At 52.9% G+C, this 14,735-nt stretch overlaps 4 protein-coding genes across 4 annotated transcripts; 1 reads left to right on the top strand and 3 right to left on the bottom strand.

Annotated features, from left to right (window-relative positions):
• Window positions 1-4,048: 4,048 nt before the first annotated feature.
• Window positions 4,049-4,802, bottom strand: CGGC5_v008446 (uncharacterized protein; the record flags this gene model as incomplete). Its single annotated transcript, XM_032027488.1, has 3 exons — window positions 4,049-4,119; window positions 4,183-4,301; window positions 4,363-4,802. 3 exons carry the CDS (start codon window positions 4,800-4,802, stop codon window positions 4,049-4,051), a joined length of 630 nt encoding a protein of 209 aa, XP_031892121.1.
• Window positions 4,803-6,295: 1,493 nt separating this feature from the next.
• On the top strand, window positions 6,296-7,983 carry CGGC5_v008445 (Cytochrome P450 monooxygenase lolP1; the record flags this gene model as incomplete). The annotated part of the gene is made up of 4 exons (XM_032027477.1): window positions 6,296-6,509; window positions 6,564-6,760; window positions 6,814-7,815; window positions 7,867-7,983. 4 exons carry the CDS (start codon window positions 6,296-6,298, stop codon window positions 7,981-7,983), a joined length of 1,530 nt encoding a protein of 509 aa, XP_031892120.1.
• A 412-nt stretch (window positions 7,984-8,395) lies between these two features.
• Window positions 8,396-9,006, bottom strand: CGGC5_v008444 (uncharacterized protein; the record flags this gene model as incomplete). Its single annotated transcript, XM_032027465.1, has 4 exons — window positions 8,396-8,484; window positions 8,545-8,557; window positions 8,665-8,699; window positions 8,754-9,006. The coding sequence occupies 4 exons, from the start codon at window positions 9,004-9,006 to the stop codon at window positions 8,396-8,398; spliced, it is 390 nt and encodes a 129-aa protein (XP_031892127.1).
• Window positions 9,007-13,366: 4,360 nt separating this feature from the next.
• On the bottom strand, window positions 13,367-14,245 carry CGGC5_v008443 (uncharacterized protein; the record flags this gene model as incomplete). Its single annotated transcript, XM_032027443.1, has 1 exon — window positions 13,367-14,245. One exon carries the CDS (start codon window positions 14,243-14,245, stop codon window positions 13,367-13,369), a length of 879 nt encoding a protein of 292 aa, XP_031892125.1.
• Between the last annotated feature and the right edge of the window lie 490 nt (window positions 14,246-14,735).

Genomic DNA, 14,735 nt, shown 5'->3' with positions numbered 1-14,735 from the left:
ATGTAGCTGAGGTGCCTGTGAAGTGAATTCTTGCGCGAAGTACCTGTCTGGGTTTAGAATGTGAACAAACGAAAAGAAGAAGACAAAGCCAAACCTCCGGGTGGTAGTTCGCAGCGGCAATTCGACAGAACAACTGTTGGAACAAATCAGTTTCGCTATGCAAGACGCGCGTGCCGCCGCTTATCAACGATGGCGCACAGAGGGTGATCCTGACACCTACCTTGGCCTCCCAAGTGTCACAGTCGGTGTGACGAGGGGAAGAGCAACGGCACGGCTCATCAAGAACAGCATGAGCGTTCGTGCCGCCGCAGCGTGATGGTTAGGCCATGCATGATTCCTCTGACTCCTCGCATAGTATGTCAGTGATGAATCCTGAAGCTTGGAAAGAATTGCAACTCACTGACTTTGTAATCACAATGATCATCCAACCGGGTGTGCATGTCTTTGACGTTGAGGCGGAGTTGGATTGCAGGCTCTGAGGCTCCGCAAGAGCCCCCCGCGAACGTCTGCTGCGAGAAGTCGTTGAGCTCATCATTGTCATGAGGACTCTTCTCAGTCACACTGATTTGAACGCCTAGATTCAAGGGAATCCAAGCCGCAGGAAGATGGGGACGTTGTCGGTGCTTTGACGACAAAGCCGAAGGCTTTGACGATGTCTCCAATCGCAGCTCTGACAGCTGCGCTTCGCGATGTAATGCAGTGCCTGTCCATTAGCCAGGCCCTATGGGTAGTGCAAGTTGTTCATGTCATCTTCAGCTTGAATTGGATACTCAGAAGCATCCTGGGAGGCCGCAGTCTCCTGGAGAGCCATGGCGTCGTAATCTCCCATGCTCATGTCAGCATCCGGAGCCTTGCAGCAAGCTTGGGTGCTGTGTATGGGCTCAGGGTTTGTCTCCACAGTTCCGGTGTAGAGAAGGCGAGAGTTCCCATGAATAGCGAAATGTCCGGGGCGGCCGAGTTCATGCCACTGGAGCGCCGTGCCAAACACCGCCGGCACCCATGTCCGTAGGTTCCGAGGTTGGCGAGATCACAACACTGTAGGCGCCGTTGGTGCGCTTGGAAACTTTCTGCGGGTCTCGGCTCTCCTCGGATTCCGGGCCCGAGTACCAAACGACGTCGCCATTGTATCAAATTGAGACAAGGTAAGGTACTCAGGCCTTAGGAGGGCAGCGGGCAGGGCCGCCCATCGGCGGAAGCCAATGATGTCTTGAGTATTCGAACCCCCGTTGTGTGCTGTGCTGGATGAAGCGAGTAGCTGATCCATCTTTCGACTTCGCCTTCGAGTGACTGTCTTGATAGTCGAAGTGATCTCGGTCCATTTGATGGCATCGTGGTTAGCAGTGTGGACTCGTGAACCACGTGGTGGCTCGGTCCACCGAGCTCTTCTTGACATGAGTATTCGAACCCCCGTTGTGGCCTCCGTGAACCACATGGCGGCTTCGTCCCTCGAAGGCGCCTTCGTGACATGAGTATTCGAATCCCCGTTGATGAGAAGTTGTAGAAGCCATTGGAAAAACATTGAAGCACGAGGATGTGCGAGTTTTAAACAGGTGCGAAGCTGTTGAGGCTTCTCGGCGAATTGGAACAGACGGATGAAGGTGCTCTGGAGCATGGAACGAGTCGAACCAACCAAGCTGCAGGCGAGAGGACATCTAGAATCAATCGCCAACCAGACAACAAGTATTCTTATGAGAAGAAACCTTGTAGAAGAAAGACTGAGCCGGTGATGTCTGCTGAGAGGATTGAGCTATTGACACGAGCCAGCAGCCTCAAGTCAATGTCAAGGCAGCCCCGACTTCGGTGCATCTTGTCGAGGCTGTCGACATTGGACTCGCAGAAGGTGTTTGCTGCTTGACAAGAAGATTTGGACAGGATAGCGAGAGCATGCAGAGTTGACGACAGAGCCAACAGAGCTCTTGGAGTGATGGAAGCTTCAGGTCCTCTGGTCCTCTTCGCCCGTGGGCCGTGGCATCTGAATGGAACAGGTAGTTCGAGCAATTTCAGACATCAACAACAAACAGAACTCCCGGGTTTGCAAGAGCTTGAAATGAAGTCATCTGTTTTGCATGGGAATGTTAGCGAAGTATTTATCAAGCAACTCCGATAGCAAAATGGTGCTCCCAGGCCAGGATTTGACCATGTCACCAAACCGACAAAGGAAATGGCAAGTGCAAGGAATGAACAAACCAAACAAGAAGACAGCAGAGTGTCTTTGAGCTTCTATGTCAAAGCAACCTTGCCGGGAGTCAAAGTGCGTGCGACTCTTTGCTGGGATGCCAACGCGTGCTGAAGCTGATGGAACGGGGCCTGAGGTGGTGCGAAGATCGGTATGATCCGCGGGCCAGTCAGTGCCTTGTGCAATCGGGCCCTTCGGCAATAATCGCAGCACAGACTTTTCCATGCCAGATTCTGGTTTCGGGGCGTCCTGAAAGATGTCAGAGTCGTGAATGGAAAGTCGATGGAACTCGGGGTTGACCGACCTGCAGCAGCCAGCGCTGCCAAGAGACTCAAGATCACGGGAAGAAGGACCGCCCACCCCCAAGACGGTGTGCCATGCCAGCAAGACATTTTCCCACCAGGAGACTCGAAAAAATGAGGATTTGAGGTATCAGAAGATGTGGGATTGCAGCTGGTAGGCCTTAGGACTGGAGCTCGAAGTTGAGCTCAAGTTTTGAGAGGAGATGGGCAGCTTGCGAGGGTCTTGGGAAGTGCTGCATTTGAGGGAGGAAATTCGACAATGAAGGAAGAGAGCAGTGTAGTGTAGTGAAGATAATGAGTAGACCGGCGAGTGCGAAGTGGTTGATGGGGAAGAGAGGGCAATGGACAGACGGGTGTTGTTGATAGTGATGGTGGTGATGGTGGAGGAGGAGGGTGGGAGACCTCGGGCTGGGGTGGTAAGAAGACAGAATACCTGACGGAGGGAATAGACGGAAAAGTTTTCAAGGCCGCTCCCACTCTCAACTCTTGGGAAGGAACGAACAGCAGAGAAGAAATCTCTGCAGCGTGAGGCACGTGACTGAAGAAGGGGGTGGCTAGACCAAAGCGACCCAGATCCGAAAATCGAAAGAGCAAGACCACAAGCGAAGGCCACAAAGCCAATCATTTCTTTTGCCCATTTTTGCCCATTGCAAACCCACCTGCAGTCTCAAAGACCTCAAGACCCTGGAATGAAGAGGGCTGGTGCCAGGAGAGCAGCATCTGGCACTTGGCCTCTGGGGCAGATCCGATGAGCATGCCACGCACCAAATTGCAACACATGAGTTTTCTAGACAGAGCCATTGGCGTCCTCGTGTATCATGGAAGTTTCTGAAGCACTTCAAGATGTGCTGACTCCTCGCCAATCCCACAGCAACCATACCACAGCGTCCGTCTTGACAGCACTGTTGCTTGCCGGACTGTGTCCCCAAAAGCCCATCACATTACACACCTCTCCTCATACTGACCTTGCTTCATGTTTGAAACTGCATATTTTGATGTTTCTCTCCTTGCTGGCATCAACTGGTCTGGGACAACCTCCCAAGGACGGCCCTGTACTAGCCCCTTTCGCACCTTCCAGCTAGGGGCCTCGTTCGCCACATCACAGAATAACATCGCCTTTCACATGACAAGTAATTCCAGATTCCTTGGTCTTCTACCTCCCAGGAAGGGCTGGAAATAACAGGCGAGGTAAGCTGTCGCATCCTCATAGAGTACTTTGGGTACCTGTCGGGGGGCAGGCACGGTCTTGCTCCACAATCAAAGCCATCACAACAAAACAAAGCATCACCAATAGAAGCAAGAAAGGCAGAAACTTGCAGAGAAAAGGACGTCTTTTGTCTACTCATCAGAATTCTATACGCTTTTCAGCTAATGTAGAAAGCCTGGTCCTTGAAAGCCAGGCTCTGAGGGTATCTTCCTTCCTTGCCAAACTCCATGCTACGACATGCCCGAAATTCTGAAGAAAGCCAATCTCAAAGTAGTACATCCCCCAAATCCCAATTCCAATCTCTATCCCTACAAGAAAGAAGTGAATCCGCCCAAAAAGAACCAAGATGTGAAGTTGTGACATTTAGGCAGGGACGCGGGTGCCGATCTGGGTGCCACACCACATGGCGCCGCCCTGGTTGCGGATGCCCTCGTCTGCGAAGAAGAAAAGTCAGCACAAATTCGTGAAGTCAGAGGCGAGGGTGGGAGAAGACATACTGAGAGCAAAGGTGGTGCCAATGGTGCCCTTGGCGCCGACAGCGCAGGTGCAGGCCATCTTGACATCATCAGTGGCGGAGAGGAGCTTGCAGTCGTAGCAAGAGTCGTCAAAGTGGCCACTGTGGGAGAATCAAAGTCAGCGATGTTGCAAAAAGCGACAAGGGGAAGGAGTGTACTCACAGGTTGGCCCACTTGAGGTGGCCAAAATCGTTCATGAGGCAGCGGTTGAGCTGCAGCGCGGTCTTGAAGTTCTGGTCCATCCAGTCGGGGCAGATGGCGCGAACCGAGTAGACAGGCTTGCCGTTGACGATGCGGTTGGTGAGCATGATGTCGCGGCAGACCTTAGCGAAGCCACCGTCGAAGGCGCCGAGGACCTCGATGTTGCCGCCCTGGGGTTTGGAGGCGTCCATGACCTCAACGTTACCGCCCTTGGGCTGAGCGACGTCGAGGAGCTCGATGTTTCCACCCTTGGGCTTGGAAAGATCCATGACTTCGACATTGCCGCCCTTGGGCTTGGAAACGTCGAGGAGCTCAATGTTGCCGCCGGGGAAGGGGGCAGCGGAGGTGGAGCCGGCCGCGAAGGCGAGGACGAGGGAGGCGATGGTGGAGGTGAACTTCATCTTGACGGTGACGAAGAGGTGATGGAGGAGTGAGAAAGGTAGAGGAGGAAGAGAGAGGTAGGAGATGGAGGGTAGAGGTGGTTGTGCTGGTTTGCGAAACAAGTTTGCGATTTGTGGTTGTGGGGAGGAAGAAGTTCGGAGGGAAGAAGAGAGAGTGAGGGTTTTTAAAAAGATCAGACTGAGGGTGGCCGTCTGGCTGATTGGGGGCACCGAGATCAGATCGAGCAGAGGTGAAGTCGCGATTTCCTGTTTGGTCGTTGTCAGGGCAGTCAGTCACGTGTGCCGACCGCCTCAGGTCGTGGTGAATGCGAAGGTGAGGTGGTGGTGATGCCGATTCGGCCAATCAGGGGCAAGCTTCAAGGTTGGTCCTGAGTACGTACATCGAGCTGGTCTTCTCTTTACCGGAGCAGTCACTGGAAAATCAGGATTAGGCTGGAGCTTTTTGATCCCACAGCTGTCTTTTGCCTCTTTGGGACAAGCGGACTTGGAGCTCTCACTTGTCTCTGAGCCTTGGGCAGGCTTGTTGGACGGGGAAGTGCGTAGGCGGTGGGTGGTGATGGGATCAGTCTCGTCTTGCTGCCGTTCCCGTTTGAAGTACGTACCTACACGAGGTCGAGACGGGATACTTGTAGAAGTACCGATGCCGATTACCAGGGCAGCTGCGGTCTTTGAGCCAATAAAGGTACTGTTGCAGAACATTGAAGGCTCAAGACGGTCGACCGTCGCTCAAACGCTGAACAACCCATGTCGGCCAATGTTGAAGTCCAACATAATAATCTCCTGGCTGCTGGCGGCACCGAGAGGCGGCACCGAGAGGCGGCATCATTACTCCGAAAGGGGTGCTTTGGGACTGAATTAGCAGGGCCTGCGGCGTGATACCCTCGGGGAAGGTCTATGATAGGTACCTTCTTTCCTTTAACCAACATCTGAAATCTCTGGCAAGCCGGCAAAGGTGCGACCTCCCTTGCCGCAGACAACCTTTCTATGACCCAACGTACGCGATCTCAGGGGTCTCCGACGCCTGGAACATGGTGAAGTAACTTGCTGCCAGACATTTTGACAGTCTCGCTTACCGAAGGTCTACCTAGACGAACCATTTGCTGTCATCTTCTCCTCGATATTGACACCGCAGATCATGACCAACCAACTCCTTCGCACTCCACGGATCGCTTAATTTGCAGGATCTAAACCCTGTCCTTCTGGTCACGCCTGATTGGAAGCGCCTAAGAAAAGATTGAGACTAATGCATCACCTGCATATCCGTCAACGTAGGATCCGGCCCGCCAAAGGGGAGCATGCCGAAGCCGACTGCTGATGTTTGCTCCAGTCTTGATTGGTGGGCGACTTCGCGAACCCCTGGCCGCATATCTATCGCTCAGTATCTGCAGCAATGCGGGGAGCGTACTCATGGATATTTAAAGAGGGCGAGGGCGCCATATCCTACCTACGCTGCGCCCAGCGAAAGCTTTCCCTTCTGATCGTCATTGTTCAAGATGGGTCTCCTTAGCACGGTTTCCAGCTGGGCGACCCTGCCAGTTCTTGGCGGAGTGATCTGCCTATGTTTCATCATCGACCGACTCGTCGTGTACTTCAAGTTCAGGCACATCCCGGGGCCATGGTGGACAGGTCTCAGTAGCTCTCCTCATAGCAAACACATTATGGGCCCAAGAGTTCATGAGTGGTATGCTGAGCTGAGCGAGAAATACGGTTCGCTGGAGTCCATGGCCATCATCTCGATATCTACGTACTAACCGGCGCCAGGCCCAATCGTCCGCATCGCCCCAGGCATCGTCGTAACATCCTCTCCCGACCTCTGGACAGACGTCAACAAGAACCCAGCCTACAAGCGCACCGACTGGTACTACCACGCATGCCGCGTAGAATACCGTCGCGACAATGTCTTCACGCAGACAGACAACGCGAAGCACGATGCTCGCAGGAAGCAAATGGCCCCAGGCGTACATCCCTTCCACCTACTCCCCTCTTAGCTTCAACCACTGACGAAGCGCAGTACTCCGGCCGCGAGAATCTCGACCTTGAACCCACAATTGACGCCCGCCTAAACGACCTGCTCACCCTCATCCGCACAAAGTACCTCTCCACCGAATCCCGCATCATCCCCATGGACCTCGCCAAGAAAGTGCAGTACTTCACCCTCGACGTCATCTCCGCCGTCGGCCTGGGCAAGACCTTCGGCATGCTCACCGCCGACGCCGACGTCGACGGCTACCTCCAGTCCGCCGAGCAGGGCCTCACCGCCGCCAGCTTCACCCTCGCCTTCGGGCTCAGCTGGCTCGCGCAAGCCCCCGTGATCGGGCGCTTCCTCGCGCCCTCGCCGACAGACGATAACGGCTTTGGGCGGATGATCGCGGCGTGCTACCGCGACGTGGACGCGCGCGCGGCGCGCGAGACGGACAAGAAGTCGGACATGCTGGCGTCCTTCATCCGGCACGGGTTGAGCGGGGACGAGCTGCGGAGCGAGGCGTTGGAGCAGATTATTGCCGGGTCGGATACGACGGCGGCGGCGATTCGCGGGACGTTGTTGTTGATTATGACGAATGCGAGAGTGTATGCGAAGCTGCAGCGGGAGATTGACGATGCGGTAAGGGACGGGATTGCGCCGGCGAAGGGGGAGGGGCTGGTTTCGTTGGAGCAGACGAGGCGGTTGCCGTATCTGCAGGCTGTGATTCGAGAGGCGCTGAGGGTGAAGACACCGGTGGTGAATATCTTCGGGAGAGACGTGCCGGCTGGGGGCGATACGGTCAATGTTGGCGGGGAGAGCGTGTATCTGCCGGGAGGGGCGTGTGTCGGGTACTCTGCGTATGCGATGCACCACAGCAAGGAGACGTACGGGGAGGACGCAAAGACGTTCCGGCCGGAGAGGTGGTTCGAGGAGGATGACGAAAAGCTGGCTACTATGAAGAGCGTCAACGATCTGGTGTTTGGGTACGGGAAGTTCATGTGCCTGGGCAAACCTGTGGCGCAAATTGAGCTTGCGAAGACGATATTCGAGGTGAGTCTACGCAAAAGAGTTGGCAGGCGGTTGACTGACTTCGCGACACAGGTATTCCGCAACTTTGAGCTGGCCCCAATGGATCCGGCGCGTCCTTGGAAGGCGTACAATGCGATGGGCCTGTTCTTCATCAGCGATATGTGGGTTCAGGTGATGGAAAGGAAGTAGGGACAGAGGGCCGCGCTGGATTAGGAGACATGCGAGCAGTCAAGTCGAAGATTTTCTTTACTCGTTTCGTTCGAGGACATGGTATGAAAGAAATTTGATGTGATTGGAATATTGCTTCGGCCCAGGAACCATCCATCCATCCTGCCTCTGTCACGAGTCCTCCCTTCCGCAGCCAAATCTCTCTGTTCCTTTTTCCTTCCAGCTTCCTTATACTTCAGTTCATCAAACAATCGCCTGTAGACACAATTATCTCCGGCAGAGTCATACGGCAGTCAACAAGTCTCTCTCTTTCCTTGCCGCTGTATGCTCATTCCTTGAACAAGTCGCTCAAACCACAGGATATGTTGAGGAAGTTTCACAGCCCACTTGGTAAGAGGACATATTGTAGAAGAAATACAGGTGTCTTCGCTTTTCAGGCCTGGCCTATCCATCGGAATTGGCCTTGGTACGAGCGAACCCAATTGAGCTCGATGACGTATTCGACATGTCGCAAGCGAGGTCCTGGGAAAAGTTTAGTCAGTCAGGCTAACCACCATCGAGCAAAGGTTGTCTAGAACTTACCAAACACCGTGATCTTGATTCGAAGGGTCGCAGAACTAGTGAGTGGGCGAGATCGAGGTCGCCGTGTGGAAATAATAATCAAGTGTTGACACAAGACCCCGGAGAGATCAATTTCTGTACCATCATTGGCAATGAGACGTTTTCAGAAGCCTTCCCTGCGACTGGTTAGCAACGCAACGTCACAATCAACAGGCAAAAAGAATGCTTACCAAACACAATGATCTTGCAATAGCTGATAGCCCTCTGCGGTAAGGGGAGGATTGGAAGAACAGTGGCGCGCCAGAAACAATGGAGGCAAAGGAGTTGCGAATTCCGAACTTGCAATAAGCTGTGATCAGGATCGCGGACCAAATCTTTTGATGCCCCAGGTTGGAGGTCATGGATGTATTGGAAGATGCAAAGTCCCTTCCACGTCTCGTCGTCGTCAAAGGAGGTCTCCTCGAGAATAATGTGTGAGGCCATGAGATCCCAGAGCTGCAGACCCAGTCGGGCTCTGAAGACATGGGACAGGAGCTCGAATCGGCGAAAACCGCCGCCGGAAAAAGACTTGTTCTGGCAGTTGGGCCCCCCCGCCGCAATGAATCATGAATAGCTCGTGTCGTCTTGCTTTGGGGGGATCCCAACTGCCGCAAATATTGGCAGCCAGAACAATACTTTGAACTTTTCAAAGTTCACATTTTCCTGTTCAGTCGCAAGAGTCAGCGTCTGCGACTGTGCTGTTGAGCGAAGGGGGGCACTGACCAAAGGCAAGTTTGGAAGAGGCCCGGCGGCCGGGATGCTTCGGTGAGCAACGAGTCACCGACCGCCGGCCATCAAATTTAGCCATCAAATTTGAACTAAAAATTTGAACAACAGTTCAAAATGCTTGGGGGGTGAAGGGGGTCAGTATGTTCCACTGCGGCGGAAGTCGGTTGCGGAGAAACTCACAACCAAAGCATTGAAACAGGTCCGGCGGCCGGGATGCTATCAAGAGCACGGAATCTCCGACCGCCGGCCTTAAAATTGACAAAAGGCCTGTCTCAATAATTCGAACTGCCGATGAAGTCAAGTCAGCATCTCTCGTCTCGCGAGGTTGAGGGAAGTTCGCACTTACAAGCCGAATAATTGAAACTGGCCCCCGGTCGGGGCGCCAGTAAAGCATGTAATACAGCAGCGTATGCAAAGAGCAGTACATACGACCATACCCATTGGAAAACTCGGGATCCCGTCCGCTCTCCCGTAGGCAATCTCGAAAGACGGCAGAACCGGCCATCAAATTTGGACATCAAATTTGAACCAAAAGTTTGAGCAAGGGCTCAAATTGCTCCAAACAACCGAAAGAAGTTTCCGAATCTCGACGGCGGCCGGCCTCCTGTGTAGTCTGAACAGAGAGAGAGCGGCCACCGCCGTAAATTGGCGTGAGCATGTCTGAGCCGGCCGGCGGCCCCGGAACGTAATCTTGGAACCAGCCCAAGCCGTTCCCCGTAAAGCCTGTAGGGGAAGCACTGGAAGAGCCTTCCAAAGAGGCGAACGGTAAACAACCCAAAGGCTGACCGCAAATTGTTTGGTTAGCAGTTGGAAAAGGCCGGGAGGCCCGGGCCGGAGATTGGAAGGGGGAGTTGTTCGCCCGGGCCCCGGCAGTAGAGCGCGGTTTTCGGAGACGGTGCTCCTTCATTCAAACTGCGAAAGACGAAGTTAGTCATTGTTCAAGACACAAGGGAGCAGCATTTTTGCATAGTTTCGAGTTGCCAGAGAAAAATTGCGACACAAGGACAAGATCCAGAGGAAAGGAACACTCGAGACTTGAGGTGACACAACAGCCAAGAGATAAACAAATCTCCGAAGCAAAGCAATGAATTGGATGCGAGACATACCTTGTTGAAGTCAAAAGACTCCATGAACGTCACAACAACCTCCATTTTCATTGATGAGACCTGGGGGAGGACCTTTGATGAGCCTTCGTCAGGCCGGCCCTCCCTGGCCATTCAAACGGCCGTCCCAGAAAGAGCCGAAGCACCATTGTGATGCAGACCTTCTGGCATTGTCTTCGGAAGAGGAAGCCAAAGCCCAAGGGATTTTTGATTACCGCCTCATCGCCGTGAAATAAGGTATTCGAGAGCCTGAGCAATTTCAAAAGTCAGCAAAGGATCACTCGAAAGAGTATGAGCTGAAAAATGAGGCAAAAGTAAGCCGACGGGCCTGGCAGTTGCCAGAAGCCCAGAATGTTGCCGACGGAGCAGAAGCCCGAGCAGCAATCTTCATTTGGACTACCTTGGAGCAGAACATGGGAATGGTGTCGCGAATGCTGAGGCTGTTGAGACTTACCCCGAGACTGAGCGCACTGCACTTTCCCGCGGTGTTTGGGCCACAGCAGACGTTTCATACATCCCAAAAGAAAGTGTGTCTAGGACAGTAGATCGGGGGGATGATCATGGTAAAGCCTGGCCAAAAATGCTCTTCTCGTATTTGAGGCAGTATGGAAAGGCTTTTCAGATATGGTGATCTGACTTGGCTGGAGTGTGGAGGAAGCGTGAGACAGGAAATTTTGGTTTGCTCTGTGCGAGAGGAGGACGACGGGCTCCACGTGATCGGACAGCCTTTGACCGCCTGATCTCGCTCTGGACTTTGGGACCGAAGGCACCAGACCAGCTGAAAGGAAAAAGAGCAGCGGGGGCAGGAGCGGTGCTGGGCACGTGGCAACCAGTAAATTTGACAGCTTGAACGGAGGAAGCGAGGGAAACTGGGCTTGGGTAGTGAAAATTGTGAAGAGATTGGGGCCACTGGGACAACTTATACCAATGGCAGGAACGAGGGGAATGACAAAGGAAATGAGGCCAGCTAGCAGATTGCTGATCAAATTTGGGAGGGCAGTGGACAGCTGGAAAGAAAACGGGAAATAACAAATACTCACAGCTTCAGAACAATAATCCAAAAGACTCAAACATTGCTTTCCTTCCAGGCTTCAAGGTAAAAGATGTGATGAAAGAGGGATGCTAAAATGGCCTGCCACTAAGGGCTGAAGACCCATTGTTGTTGTTGTGATAAGATGTGAAAGTGAAAGTTGTTGAATTGTGGTGGAGGAGAGAAAGAGTCAGAAGATCTGGGGTGGAGGAGAGAAAGAGTCAGAAGATCTGGGGTGGAGGGTAAGGATTTTTATCCTCCGAGAAGGTGACGGATGTGCGAGACGACGGACGAAGACGCAGAGCCTGGGGCAGATGCGGCAGAGGAGCAAGAGAAGGAAATAGGGCTAGCAGCACTAGGGGCCCGATCTTCATCGCACTTTCTATCAAAGAAGCAAATAAATCTCAACTCAGGGGGCTTTCTAATGTGGCAATCAGGCGAGAGTCCTCATCCAGAGAACTTGGTTTTAGCATGCCTCTGGTATCCCTACTCAAAGGCACCCAAATGATAAACCGACCCTGCCATGAGATTTTCAAGGTAGTTCCTTTCAAGATAGATCTAAGCACGCACTGGGTAAATTTGGAGACTACGAGGCCATTTCCAACTCAACCCAAGGCTGTATACCTACGGACAGGAAATGCAGGCACAGCGTTGTCCACCTGGTATTGGAGTAAGGAACCATGCAACCTGATCTAGTACCAAGTCGCGCTCATACCACAGGCTGAGAAATGGGAATAGACAAACATGGCAATTACGATGGGCAGTCTGTGACTGGCGAACGACTGCTCAGGCAGCTTCCAGATGCCCTCAGCATCTCCTCCATCTGGGCTGATCCAAGAACAAAACCGCGCCAAATTAAATCGGGAAGTGCATGGCTCCATCAAAGGGTTCGATCTGAAAACCCATGGGTACTTTACTTGGTGAGTGGCAGGGACATCTCAATGCCCTGAATCCCTCTCTGAGCCTTTGAGTGATCTCACCTCACTTGGAAGGCACCTACTTATGGCAGTTGCCTCGGCCCCTCCGCCACAAGGTTTCCGGTCGTAGATCGAGTAAGTTTGGCTCAGTGGTTTAAGGCCGGCCACCTTTACTGCCCAAGTCACGCGACACTCTCGTAGACCCTTTTTGTAGTTCGGATGTTCGAAACACACGTCCTCCATCTCTCTTCTCCTTTTTCTCATGCATAGGGTTACAGCTCCTTGCTTTTGCTACCGTCGGCGCGCTGTATGAGGAGACAACTAAGGATACAGACAATTAGTACTTATGAGAACAGAATAATGGTCATTACATTTTCAAGGTTTCTAGGCCCTTCAACATTTGCAATCAAGCAGTGCAAACCAGCCATGGCAGTTGCAGTGGTCTTGTTACTGACAACGCGCTTTAGTAAGTCTTGCTGTCCGCCTCTTGCTCTCGAATGCTATATATTGACTGTTTTCTCGCTTGGAAGCGAGTGAGGCTTTCCTGAATTGAGAGCTCAGCCTAGCAAGATAGGAGACCGTTCTAGTCCAACGCCTTTCATTACTCTATCCCACGACAATCCCGGCTTGAGTTTGATGTACCCCGACGCAATCCTCTCATACACCTTTCGACCATCTACTGCCGAGTCCGTTTCCACTTGAAACAGCCCATGAGCATACTCGCTCTCGTCACCCCAGCGTGCGAGAGATATTGGACAGAACACCGCTTTAGCGTCTGCCCCACCATTACGGTCCAGGGATACGGCACAGTCAAGAACATTGCAGACCAGGTCATCGGAGTGATCGATGATAAACGTATGATCGCAGTCTTGTGGTTCATTGCTTTCAGGTCGACATATGATCGTGCCCCTGATATGAAAGATACTGAGCTCGAGCAATAACGATGGCAATATGTGGCCCTCAGTTACATTTTGGAGCGGCTCGAAAAACCCATCTGCACTGGCCAAAGGCGCATGGGAGTATTCTTAAGCCCAAAACGCATCTGTGGACAAGACTGTGCGATGCTCAGAAGCCCAGCTCCAGCTCGGGATGCGGAGCCTCTTTCTGATCTCCAAACTCTCGTCACTGCCATGGAAAGGCGTCCCAAAACCGTCCCACATGAGACTGAACGGAATTGACTTCCAAAAGTGGCCCACAATACACTTGTCCTTTGTTGCCGTTTCCATCAGCGCAGCCACTGCCGACATCGCCACCAGCTTATCCTTCTCCGGGCACGTAAGCTTTCGCCCAGAGTAGTCCATAACTAGTCCGAACCAGGTGTCATACAAATCGGCCGAGTCAGACGTGATAGGGATGAAGGAAGATCGGAGGCCCAGGCTGCGATCTGGGAGTGATGCTGTACCCGACGGCAACGATTCGCATGCGTGCGGGACCTGTCTGCAGCTCCAAAAGAGTTCACCCTCGCCAAACCCTAGTACGCGTGGTGGGAGCATTCTCTCTTGCAGCGCCCATGCCCGTGAGCCAAGAGGCTGGTCGTACAAGGCATTATTGAAATGTTGCGAGGAAAAGACTGCACACCTCTTGCTCTCCGCAGCTAAATCATTCTCATCGAAGATTCCGGTGGTGTTGATTTCGAACGGTGTCATGAACTGCACATCCGGCCCGTAAATCACGCTGTCTTGCGGCGATCTAGCTCTGTCCAGAGAGAGGCATATGGCAGAGTTTGAGTAGACGGATTTCATCCTCGAGGACTCGAATGTCCAGTCGTCATTGCTTCTAGCGCCGTCTTGAATGATGCAGAGACTGTCAATCCAGATGTATTGGATGCCTAATTCCTGGACAAACCCGATCGCCTCACGAAATGCGACCGGAAGTGCAATGTTTGGAATTTCAGATCGAAACATATCGCCAATGTTCGAAGTTGTGAGTCGTGGAAACTCATAAGGAGGCGGGCCCCAACAATAACTCAGTGTAGCGTAGGCACCGGTTGGTTTCTCTACCTCTGTCAAGATAAGCTGTAGACCAGCTGCCCTGATCTTGAGTAACCGTGTAGGAAACGTGCTCGTGTGATTGGGGTTTCCGCACTCCTGGTGCGTCTCTGAACAAAGATGCATCCATCGACGAGCAGTCTCCAACGACTCGGAGACTTGCAGTGTGCCATTTCTTGTGCTAATGGATAACTCCATGATTGAAGAACGGATAGGAATCAGAGTGAAGTGTTGCTCTGCCCACCTCTTTTGGTGATCTTCAACTTCAAAGTGAAGATCGAGGTGCATCGGAGTATTGTGCGGTGGACCGGAAATTGTGTACGTCCATTGCAACGAGGCCCATCTTCCGACCGGGGAATTTCTCCTGCTCCAGAGTAGCTCCTTGCAAATGGGACAGCCTTGAGCA

The sequence above is a fragment of the Colletotrichum fructicola genome (genome assembly GCF_000319635.2).
Source record: "Colletotrichum fructicola Nara gc5 chromosome Unknown KSG_Nara_v1_contig04, whole genome shotgun sequence".
Taxonomy (NCBI): domain Eukaryota; kingdom Fungi; phylum Ascomycota; class Sordariomycetes; order Glomerellales; family Glomerellaceae; genus Colletotrichum; species Colletotrichum fructicola.
Note: the sequence above shows the minus strand (reverse complement) of the source record. Positions and strands in the feature narration are given on the sequence as shown.